Source organism: Paralichthys olivaceus, chromosome 5, assembly GCF_024713975.1.
Source record: "Paralichthys olivaceus isolate ysfri-2021 chromosome 5, ASM2471397v2, whole genome shotgun sequence".
NCBI classification, from domain to species: Eukaryota; Metazoa; Chordata; class Actinopteri; order Pleuronectiformes; family Paralichthyidae; genus Paralichthys; species Paralichthys olivaceus.
The window spans coordinates 12377630-12390166 of record NC_091097.1 but is presented as its reverse complement, the minus strand read 5'-3'; the positions used below and the strand labels follow the sequence as shown (position 1 = coordinate 12390166).

Below are 12537 nucleotides of genomic sequence, written 5' to 3'. Positions count from 1 at the left end.
ATGTGTGTGTTGCGTTCACCATGAGCTGAGGTATACAACCAAAGGGGGACCACCCTGAAGGATATATGTGGCTACTATTTAAGTCATATTTTGTTTACATGCTGCCCCTTGGTACACTTAAAACTGTTTTCATTCCTATGCAGTTGATATGCAGCTTTTCGTCTCCATTAGCCTGATGTCTGTCATCACCCTGTGAAGCTGAAAGAATGTCTAATGGAAAACAAACACTGAATGACATGTAACTCAGTTCTTCTTAAATGCTGAGGAAATTGTTTGTTTTTGATCCAAAGCAGATTTGAAACAAACTCAGTGATCTAAGTCTACACTAAGCTGAAGCCACAATTACACAAAACTCTAGTAGAAGTCAATGTCTACTTATTTGACCCAGACTTTTATTTTACAGATGATATCACAAAGAGTGTGCATTTACATTAACATTTAGACTTAGTAGTGACAACTTTTTTCCTTCTCTCACCTAAATCAACCATTAGCAAATTAAAATCTGTACAATCACTGCTGCTGGGATATTAAGACTGGACAACCTGATCATATCACCCTTGTCCTTATTTCATTACACTAGCTTCCTGCACATGTCAGCTTGGTTTTATATACAAACAAATGTATATTATTGTATTTTACATAAACTTAAAAACTACAATGACATTTTAAAATTATATTTGATATCCAATCATCTCACTTTTTACATTGTTGTATTTTGATATTGTTGTTCATTATTGCTTGATTTTTATGCACGGCCCTTTGAGACGTATTTGGTGCCATTAGGCAATAATAAACTTTGGGAGCTTATTAACATCTGAATTGGCTCTTTTTAATTCCAAAGTTATTTCATAAAGAATACGATTTATCTGTTCTTAATTAACTTGAAAATTCAAATGTTTTCAAATAAACAAATAAAATGTTCTAATTGTGATTTAGCCTGCTCCATGCACTCACAGACCACGAGTACAGTATTTATTGGAAGTGACTAGTGAGATCATTGTTAATATTTCCTTGATACATGTTAGATTTTAGCTCTGAAATCTGTGCAAAACATGTCAGAATAAAGACCAAGACATTCTACACCATGACAGGTATAAGCCAGAGACATGAAGATCTCACAGTAATATAAAGTACAAATTCATGCTCAGTTTTGCATGCAAGCTTTAAAACCACATTTGCAAGAAGGAAAAAAAACGCAGAGAATATTTCTTTAAGGTTACGAGTGACACACTAATACACAAACACACACACACAAGCCAGTGCCTGCTCTGCTGCTTGTGGGGTTCTACTGACACCCGGAGAGAGGAGGCGAGAGTCTGGGTAATTGTGCCGCTCATTTTGATGACTTGCTTTTTATGCAAAACAGGAAAAAGACAATATGCAATTATCTTGAGGAGGGAACAGCTGAATGTGGTTGATGAACAGTCTGGATTCAATCATGCTCTTAGTGCGTTATATGCAATTAAACTGCAATAGAGATAATGGCCTCCGTTGCCAACTGAGTAATAATCCCAGTCATAATCACCTCCATTACTTTTATTAGGCTTGGCATTATCATCATCACTCTTATTAATATTATTCTACATTTCCACAAGAAGAAAGTCTGACAATGAAACCCTGTAAACTATAAGGTAAAAGAGAAACTGATAATTACAAAATGAGTTTGGAGGGAAAATGTGTCTGACCGAGCCGACATGTCATTCAAACCCAGTCTTCCTGTCTCCATGTTTATTTGAAGAGGTGCAGAGTTTCTCATCCTCTCACTGCTGTAGCAGCGCGGGACACTGACTCAACCCCTGGTGGCCAGGACATGGGAGCAAAAGGGGGTGTGTGGTAGGGAGGTAGGGGTGGCTGGGAGGTATCCAGTGGCTTAACACGGACAGCTCTCGGCCCTAGCAACACATCACGCAACCAGGACGCCACTGATCAGTGATCACAAATAAACAACCCCCTCAACCACCCTGGCCCGAACTAATCTGTTAAAAACTGTGGTTCACTAGAGTTGTTTTCAAAAATGATCTGCGAGTAAATCCTGGAGAATTGGGTCCTGAGATGTTCCTGGTTGTATCTGATCAGAAATGTGCTGTACTGATATGTGTGTGTGTGTGTGTGTGTGTGTGTGTGTGTGTGTGTGTGTGTGTGTGTAAAGCTGGGTTTTTGTAATGCTAAGACTTGGGTGAGAACCGCCCTATTAAGCTATGATGGAGACACCAGCTGAAATGCTACAAACGTATTTTTACTGCCCTGCATTTGCACATGCTGCCTCAGAGCATTCCTGCTGACGTGAATGGAATACCGCAAGATTCCTTGGCTGAACTTTTGACCCTGTGTCCCCATCCAGAAACCATGGCACTGTGCTCCAGCCCAAATTTATTGGGCCTGGGCCTGTGCCTATTTCGGTTCACAAATAAAAGGGTGGGAGCCTGGCTGTTGCGAGACAATTACAAGCTGTGCTTTGGCGGAAAACTGACACGGCCCAAACATACACAATATCAGAGTAACAATACTCCCTGTAAAGCTCTGTGCCAACACTGCCATGACGTGATCGCCTCGTCCAGGCAGTGCGGTCAGGTGAGCGGTGAGAACTGTGGGCGTGTACATGTGTGATTTGAGGTACCTTCATGCGAATGGGGGAACCAGATTTGCGAGGCGCTGGAGTGGGGTCCGCCCCGGAAGGAAGGTGAGGAGGGCGAGGAGGGTGGCCGGGAGGGGTGAGACGGGTGGGAAGGGGGGGAACCCAGACTACTGGCCAGAAAGGTCCCCATGAAGGAGGCGGAGGAATTGCCCATCAATCCACTGCCTGCATTCCCACGGGGACAGAGGTAAGGAGAGAAAACATGGTTAGAATTAGAGGAGAGCATATACACTGTGAACATGAGTGTGACCAAAAAAAAAAAAACAGAAAAGAAACTACAGCAGATCTACAAGTAGATGTAAAACGACGGAGCCCCATTGGCCCTCTAGGTGGAATCATTAAACCAGGCAAATTTGATTGCTGTTGAGAGGAGGTGAATGAGTGTGTGTGAGTGTGTGTGTGTGTGTGTGTAAGCGAGAGAGCGAGAGAGAAAGAGTGTGAGACTCTCCTCCCCCTCACTGACAGCAGAGTCCTCTCCCCTCGTCTTCTCTCCCCATGGGCAGACAGAGGTCTCATCTCACAGCTGAGTACACACTTTCTCAGGCTCTCTCCCTCTCGCTCTCACACACTTTTGCTCCCGCTCCCCAGTGTCCCTTTCTCAATTTCTCTCCCTCCCTCCATTATCTTATGCTCTCCATCTCTCACTTTCATGCCCTCAATCTCTCTCATTGCTGCTCCATTTCACCTCCTCTCCGTTTCTCTTTCATTCTTGTCTTGACTCTGACAATCCTGTCCTCTTCTTTGGTTCCATTTTGGTGTTTTTCTCCCTCTCCTCGCCGCCACTGCTTTGTCACCAAGGTGCTTTCTTCTCTCCTCTCTCCCTGCTTGGTGCCACCTCAATGAGCCTCTTCCCTAAACCCTCATTTTCTCCTCTTCCCTCGCTCTGTCCCTCTTTTTTTCCTGACACATAGCATTGCGTTGCTTTGTTCTTTACCATAATGATGGCACCAGCAGAGCAATCTGTCCCTGGCTGGCTGAACTATGTGTTTAACAAGACTATGATGAGTAATTGACCATTCGTAGCAACGCCCGTGTGACTGGGGGCTGATTGTCTATTATGCATTACTGGGCAAGCTGGAGAAAACACACTGATTAACCACTGCTTAAATTGCGTTCCCATTACGCGCCCGCCAGTGCACTTGAGCGAGGGGCCCAGGTGCCCGGCTCTTTGCACATTCATTTCCCCCAAGTCACACTGCCGTGAACACTCATGCATATGTATGGTGATGCCTGGATGAGAGCTCACATGCACATACTTGCACAAACACACAGTATTGTGCGTGCAGAGCTAGCTGTGAAAAAGGAGGGGGGAGAGCAACATGGCAAAAATTCATTATCAGCCCCTGATGACAAGCTGATCTAACAAGGAACGCTGGGTGATGATTAGACTTTCTTTAAGCATGAATCAGCCCAAACATGAATCGATCCTTTTCTGGGAGTGGGAGAACAATTGTGAGGAAGTCTTAATCAGCCAGGCAGTGAGTGAGCACATCCACAGGGCAGACAGCGGGGATAAACCCATCAGTCTGCTGCTTGCTCCTGCACAGCATAGGCTATGGCTCAAGGGCCAGAGCACAGGAGCATGCAGAGGCACGCATACACAAACACACACACACACACACACACACACACATATATAACACACTTCACACATAGAAATAGGCAGGGATGTGCTCACTCACATACATCACACAGACACACTCCTGTCACACTTTGCACCACAGGCCCAGACAGGTGGAAATCCCCCACAATCCCCAACCTAACAGAACCCTACAGTGAAAACTACCTTAAAACCAGCCTTGTTTCTGTGTGTAAAACAGGTGAGGAGAGAAAACGGTTAACAAGTATATTAAATACTGCACAGCAAAGTACACTTTGAAATTTGACCACGGTAAAATCTATTATGTTCATGAGTTATGTCAAGCTGCAACTTTTTGAGTCAAATTCTACAAAATGTGTGAAAATTTTAAACTGAATTAATTTTCCTGATGTGCTACTAGGGACAAAATACAGAAGAGTGGACTGGCACTTACATAGAGCACCTCTACCCTGGCCCAACACTTCCCTTATGCAACCTAATTTAAATACACTAAATACAGATTTTTATTTGGAACTGCACTCACTGAATTGCCAACACCAATTATTATCAGTTCTCTAAACATGCATCCAGATCCATAAATTATTCTCTGAGGAATCAACGAAAATATGGAAAAACGCTCTCTGACAATGTTAAAGAAGGTAAAAAAAAACCTGATTCAGACCTACACCAAAATAATATGGCTCCTTTCCTGACCCCTACCACATCCTTCCACCAAGTTTCGTGGAAATTCGTCCAGTATTTTTTTTTTTGCGTAATCCTGCCAATTTACTGACAGGCAAACATAACCTCCTTGGCAGAGGTAACCACCATCGCAAACATTTGCAGAATAAAGCAGACAAAAATGATGAGGCCCTAAAATATGTTTAAAAAGACCTCCAGCCACATAAAAACTGTTTCCGTAGCAACCACGTACGCTTACTGTCCCTTTCCCCTCCTTGCTTCTCCACTGCCACCTCCTATCACCCATGTCCCTGCGGAGCACTCCTGGCACAGCCCCGTGGAGTGCAGACTGGGGATCGAGGCAGGAGGGGTGGGGGGTGGGGGTGGATTATGGCCAGCATGCTCACTGGGCACACATCCAGCCCCCATCATCCAGACACCCAAGGCTCCTGTATGCCACCGCCCCGCACATTGCTCACTCGTCAGCGTCGTCTTCCTGTGCGTCGCCCCCAGGACCCCTGGCTCATATAAATCAGCTAATCCCCCTGCATTATTAACAGCCTTGCCCCAGAGACAGAGAAAGGGGGGGGGTGAGAGACATAGAGAGTGACAGGGAGAGGCCGCGAAAGCCCCTCTTCACATACCAAGAGGGGAGAGAAAGCCTCTGCCAGAAAGACAAGGAGAGGGATGATACATAAGAAAGTGGGATGACTAAGGATGTCTAAGTCAGGAGAGAAGGGGGGAACGACGGAAAACTTCAGGACGATCTTGGATCAATACATACATGAAGCCGCTCTCACAACACAACTGGAGAAAACATCTAAGTTACCATAGGAAAACTGCTGACCACATGTCTAATCTGAGCTGTTGTGGGCACAGAGTAAGAATACCTCCACCAAGGCCCAATAGACCCCTTATGAATCCACATTGGAATCCACTCATAAATATCAGTCTCCTTAACACGTCTAATTTTCATCCAATTGTATAACTTATTCTTCGAGAACAAACACCTAATCTCACAATGCTAAAGCAAGAGGGGGAAAACTAATTCCGGATCTGCCCCTTGATCTGGATCAATGCTAAATTGAATGGGTTCTTCCCTGACCAATACCACATCCTTCCACCAAGTTTCGTGATAATCCGTCCTGTAGTACGTACAAACCACTTAAAGTACAAGCGTACAAACCACTTTCAGATGGGGTGAAGACATAACTTCCTCTGCGGAGGTAAAAACCTCTGTTAGACTGGCTGTTTGTTGCCTCCTCAACCTGTCACTCACACTAAATAACCTCTCCCTGTGTTGTGTCCACAGTTTGCCTCCTGCTGAGAAATGCACCGAGCATGATTCTTCTCAAATCTCTTGTCTTTCTCTTGCAGTTTGTTCAAGCGTCCGTCCGTACCACTACACCGCCACACTCACGCTGAGTTTATACGATGCTCTCCCTGAACCTATTGAAAGCTTTATGAATCAGAGGTGTTGGTGAGAAAGCACACAGGTTGTAAAAGAGGTCTGGTCTCCCTCAGTGCTGGGGCAGTTACAGTTTGGGTGCACAGCAAAGAAGTGCAGAAGAAGTGGAGCAAAGGTCCGAGATGTGACAGCACCAGACTCACCATCACTGTTTATTTAGCAGCTTATCAAATGGTTGTTAATCACATGGATCCATGGAGCCTCCTTGTTAGTTGTGTGTTTTCTCGTACCTGTGTGTTGTTTTTTCTTGAAAACCTTGTTTATTTTTTTCTCTCATGCTTAAGTGGTGCCAGCCGAGCACTTGCATGGGCTCTTAAGAAAATCGGGTCATGTGCATCCTAATCGGCGCCGATCCCTGACAGCGATGAAGATTAATCCTATTAGAGAATTAAAAGAGAGGGGAGCACTGGGATGAGCGAACCCCACCTCCCTCCCTGTTACTAAACATCCCACGCTTACACCTTCACTTACAATGTTGTTTGAAATGTAAAGTCTAGTGTGAATTCTCTAAACTAATTTATATCGATGACTAAGGAGACAATGAGGAGACAGCACCTCCATATTTAAAAACCAGCAGGTGGTATTGTTAATGAAAAAACAGAACACAAAATCACAATAAAATAATATAAATGTCCTTTAAATGACTGTGTTGTACATTTCTTTGCGCTGGAATGAACATACTGGAGAAAGACTGTACTTAGCTATGCACACAAACCCTATGGCTGTAGGACATCATAAAACAGTGAAGGGTAGAGAATATGAAAGCAACAAAACAGGTTAACATTTGGACCTAGTTCAAATGTAATGAAAGAAAATGAACGTGTATTGTCGGGAGAGACGCCCAGCGGCTACAAAACCACAAACCTGTAGAGACACTTCGAGGCTCAACACACAGAAATTCAGGTAACCTAACATTAGGATGTTAACATACTTTTATAGCCACATTAAGTACAACGACTCAAAGCAGTGTTGTAATATTATCTATTAGCACCTCACATAGCTTAAAGGGATAGTTCACTGAAACATTTAAATTCACACATTATCTACTCACCACTATGCAGATCAGAATCATAAAAAACTTTATGTAGATGGAGGGGTGGGTGAAGTGTTTGAGTCCACAAAACACTTTTGGAGTTTCAGGGGGAAACAGCGTTGCAGCCAAATCCAGTACAGTAAATGTAAAGTAAATGGTGACGATACCTCAAATGCTAAAGACACTAATTTTGGGTCTGGAGTCTTACGGACTTTTACGTTTAAAGAATTGGTCAACATTTACTTCAATTGTATTGGATTTTGCTGCAACACTGTTTACCCCTGAAATTCAAAAAGTGTTTTGTGGACTTCACCCACTCCTCCACCAGCATACTGGTGAGTAGATAATGAGTGAATTTTCATTTTTGGGTGAACTATCCCTTTAAGTGCAATAAATATGCTATGGTACCACACAAATGAAACTGCCACACACATTTCAGGTCTTGGACAATTTTGAAAGCATCCATAACATGTTGTCAACATAGTATGTAAATTATCTTTTCTGGCTTCAATAAAAAAAGTCGTTCTCTGAGCAGTGCTTAGTTTAGTATTTTGTTTACAAGTTTATTAAATCACACTGCTGGGCTGCTGTACACGGTTTAAACTGGTTACTACGTGATTCACTCAAATTGCGAAAGTTAGATTGCATCTGCATTACTGTGTCATTCCAGACATGAAATCAAAATTAAGTGTGAAAGGAGCTGAAGTTTGACTAAGCTGCTCATTCTAGGAATAAAAATGCAGCTACATATGTCTAAACCTAACGTGGATGGGAGTTGTCCCCTGCCCAGTTATGTAAGTGGGGGATGAGTGGTTGTTTGGTGTCTTAACAAGAAATCACACAATAATGGGATGTAAAGGGATTCATCGAAGTGTGGGCCAAGAAGTGATGGGAAGAAAAAAAAAAAGCTGAGAACACAACGAGCACCCACCCACAACACGTTGTTCTTTTGAATGCTGGGAATCAGATCAAAATTTCCTCCCAGAGAAATACACACCTATCTGCATGCACTCGTGCGCTTGATCGTGCACATACACACACAGATCTACGACTATACCTATTGTCTACGAGAAGATAAGGTACAATTATTTCACCATGCATCATATTTCCCGGTCTGCTCTTGAAAAATGAGCCAATAGGTAGTCTTCAGCGCTCCGTCTTATCTGGAGACGGCAGCCCGAAGGGACGGATGGACGTGTCGTCTAGACAAGGACACCAAACCACAGAAGACGAGAGATGAGAGTGATGGTGACAAGAGGAGAGGAAAGACAGAGAGAAAATTGCAGGTGTGACTGCATCAACCTGTTCTCCACAGCTCAGTTATCAGCAGGCACCGGAGAGGGGGAGGATAGAAGAAGTAGAAATGCCAGGAGATAAAATACACACGCACACACACGCACACACACACACACACACACACACACACACACACACACACACACACACACACACACACACACACACGCACGCACACACACACCAATAGTTTATAAGACATCCTGTCACAGAAGGAGTCAGTGAGCACAAGGCAGCTGAGGTTGTACAGTAAGTGGTCAGTGCCATATGGAAGCCAGCCTCTGCAGCTCCCCACAACACACCCTGAACAATCGCAGCGCACACACACACACACACACAAACTCTCTCTCTCTCCCTGTTACGTCCGCTGACTTCCTTTCCTTTTTGTCTTAAATAAATTATATGTCTATTCTAATGTCCCCACGAGTTAAGCGATCAAAGAAAGAAAGCTTTAGTTATTCCAAGGGCATCTTAAAATCCAGCAGCTGGTTTCAGAAGTAGCTCTGACACAGAAACACGAGACACAAGAACATGTATGAGGAGAAGATGACTGATTCCAAACAAGTTTTCCAACCAAAGCCCTGAAGAATCTCCATGTCGGAGTTGAGTCTCAGCAATTTGACTCAGTGGAGACTGAAGACAGAGAGAAATTCTGAACGTTTACTTACCAAGTAAAAACATATTGAGCAGGATGGCTGTTGGTAGGAGAGTTTCACACCCACTTCAGTGTCTTTCTCATCAGACTTTCCTAGTGATTCAGTTGCATATTCTGCCCAGGAATTCAGACGCCCGAGAAGAAGACGACGAAGACGAAGAACCCAGCCAGACTTTCCACACACATATCCACTCATAAACACACAACTTAAGTTTTAGACCCTTTCCAGTAACGTAGGGGAAAGTAGATTGGATTGGGCAGCCGCACACACCAGTGGCCCCAGACAGACTGAACACGCTACCCTGAAGGGCCGCTGACTAAACCCAGCGCCTACTTCCTTGCAATAAAACACAGAAGGAATTTCAAATGGCTACTAAAGTGGGGGGATTTCCTTCAAACAGTCAGAGTCATCTTGAAAACATTAGCGCAACTGGTAGCCAAATTCCTCCTAACTTCAGAAACAACTGTCGCTTTTTTGGGGGTGGTTGTTTTGTTTTGGTTGCTTCGCCCCCCCCCCCCCCTCTGCTCTCCAAACTGCTTTCTCTGACTCTATCTTTTTAGGTCTGTGGGTGGTTGGGCGGCGGGGCTGAGAGGAGAAGGCCCCCTCTGCAACTTTAGCAGGAGGCTGGTCTGATCAGAAGCATACTGAGTGAGTGAGTGAGCGAGTGAGAGAGAGAGAGAGAGCGAGGCGGTCCAGTCCTGGAGCTGGGCCCAGTGCAGGGGTGGGGGAAAGTGCCAGCAGCGCACGCCTCCGACACTCTCCACACTGCGTGCCTGTGGAGTGAGTTTAGTGGATGTGGTCAGTGAGGGGGTGAGCAGAGAAGTGGAAAAGGGAGCGGGAGAAGCAGCTGGAAGGACGGATGCAGGAAGCGAGTGAGAGAGAGAGATTGCCTCGCGCTGCAGGGCAACATCCAGAGGAGGGGTAAAGGGCGAGAGTTGAGACGAGAAGTGTAGATAAGTGTGGGGAGCTGTGAGAAACTTTGAGAGTGAAAGAGCAGCAGAGAGTGTGTGGGAGTGTGTGTCGCCGAGCATATGTGAGCCTCCGTGTGTATGTGTGTGTGATTGTGTGCGCGTATGGTGGTGGTCTCGCTGAAGTTGCCAGCTTGTGTTTGCAGAGTGGCTTCGTGGTCAGCCACTTACTTGTGATTGAAGCGACAGCGGGTTAGAAAATAAAAGGGGTTACTGGGATTTTCTGAGCCTCCGCGACAGCCATATGTTTTCGGATTGTTGCGTGTCCGTACGTCACTGTGACCTCACTTGGCAAATGTTTTGCCTTGTAAATGAGATATATCTGGAACGTATTGAGGGAATCCATTAACATCTGGCACAAACATACACTTGGACTCAAGGATTAACTGATTTGAATTTGGTGGTCAAAGGTCAAAGCAGCAACACAAAATCGTGAAGAGCTTCAGAGCCAAACTCCTTAGAGCCATCTGTGAATTTAAGGTCCTAAAAAAAGGAAACTCTTCTCTTAAGGAGCAGGTTGAGCAGCTCCAGGACCAGCTGAAAGAGAAAGATGATCTCTTACAAAAAGAGACCAAGACACAGCCGGCACGCAGCAAAGCCTACATGGACTGCTTAGCCGAGCTCACTGAATGTCAGGGCAAGTGTGAGAGTCCGGAGGCAAATCTGCACCAGGAAGGAGCAGGTCAAGATTGGACAGAGGATGCTTGAGGATGAACCCAAAAAAAGCAGGTGATAAGTCTGACTGAGGGAATGAGCAGCGGAAAGGAAAACCCCAAAAATGAGGCTCAAAGGTTTACAATCTGAAGGAGGTCTGACATGAGGAGCAGCTGATCCAGAAAGAAACCATGAAAAGACAAGCTTCCACTAAATCACACCTCGCCTGCCCGGACGAGCTCAGCGAGATGGAGAACAAGCTGGAGAACATTGGGAGGAAGTGGAGAAACAAATTATTATCCAAAGAAGAGAGAAATACCGGATGTTTGCCCTGAAACCTCTCACCCTTGTCCCTTTCTCTCCCACCCCTCAGCCTTTCACTACTCCCCACAACACAGCCCTCACTCCCACCTCAAACGCCAACCCTTCCCTTTGTACATATGTAAATTAATATAACAGATAAAGTGACATCTACCAGTCTGTGTCCTGTATCATGGGGAATCATTTAGTGTCTGAATTATTTTGATGATGAAATTAGTCTAAATAATTATTTTTTTTTTTGCAGGAGTGATTTGCACATAAATTAGCTCGGGAAGGTCAGCCAGAACACGCCGCCCACTTCACCCAGCTGTTTATACAAAATACAAGTTGACATGATAGGGAAAAGAGATTCTAATCCTAAACAAATTAGTCCAACTGGCTTGTTCCAGTTTGGCAGGGAGCCTGAAAACAACAATGGATCCACACAGACTACGATGCTGAAAACTCAGAAAAATTGTCTGAGGGATATTTTGTTGTATAGCTGAGGTGGAACAATGTCAAAGAACATGCATCTCTTTCTCGTGTCGATCGCCTCTTTCATTATTAGTGGAACTTGAAGCCGTTTTCAGACATGAACTGCAAAGAATGTCTGTTCAATTGAGTCTGGACTTTCTCCAGAGATTGACTTTCACGTGTGGACATGGCAGCTCAGGCGCGTTCAAGACAACACAGATATTTCATGTTTTTGTTTACACCCGCGTCGGCTCGCGGTGAATCCTCTGGAGGATTTCCTGTTGTTTTCTCACATGGACATGATGGTGAGTTCTTTCCATTGGCCGCAGAAACTCTAGAGTCTCTCACTCGGACATTTGTGTTGACACATGGTGAATGTCAGGAGATAATCTGGGGTTCCGTTCATGTCTGAAAGCAGCTAAAGTAAGAGCTGGCTAATAGGTTTGAGCAGTGTGGGTGAGGGCGACACGGTAAGACGAAGCAGATGGGGTAAGGGTAAGGGTGAGGAGGTAAGAGGTAAACATGGTACACAGCCCAATGTTCAAGTTCAGTGTAACTGATAGATTAGAAAGGAACTGGACATTAAGTCGCTGTGACGTTAATGGCTAGACAAATGGCTGAGGGAAAGGTCTGGGACTTGTTTAGGTGTCCTCGCTGTGATCCGTGTGAAAGAGCGGCCGTGTGTTGCTGAGTCACTGGGCCTCATCTGTGGAGAACATGCAGGCATTCCAGGCTGGGACACAGGAGGTGGGAGGATGGATGTGAAACAGCATCGGGACCAGGCCAGGACAAA

The 12537-nt window shown here is 44.9% G+C and overlaps 1 protein-coding gene across 10 annotated transcripts in view; it reads right to left on the bottom strand.

Moving 5' to 3' along the window:
• LOC109634322 (BAH and coiled-coil domain-containing protein 1) overlaps positions 1-12537 on the bottom strand; it is a 65767-nt gene that overhangs the window by 30632 nt on the left and 22598 nt on the right. For 9 of the 10 annotated variants that reach the window (XM_069525421.1, XM_069525424.1, XM_069525422.1 and 6 more), the window contains exon 3: positions 2618-2800. In XM_069525421.1, coding sequence (XP_069381522.1) covers positions 2618-2800 — 183 coding nt within the window. Of the gene's footprint in view, positions 1-2617; positions 2801-9360; positions 9777-12537 lie in introns of those variants that run through there. The other variant, XM_069525427.1, reaches the window with a different exon arrangement.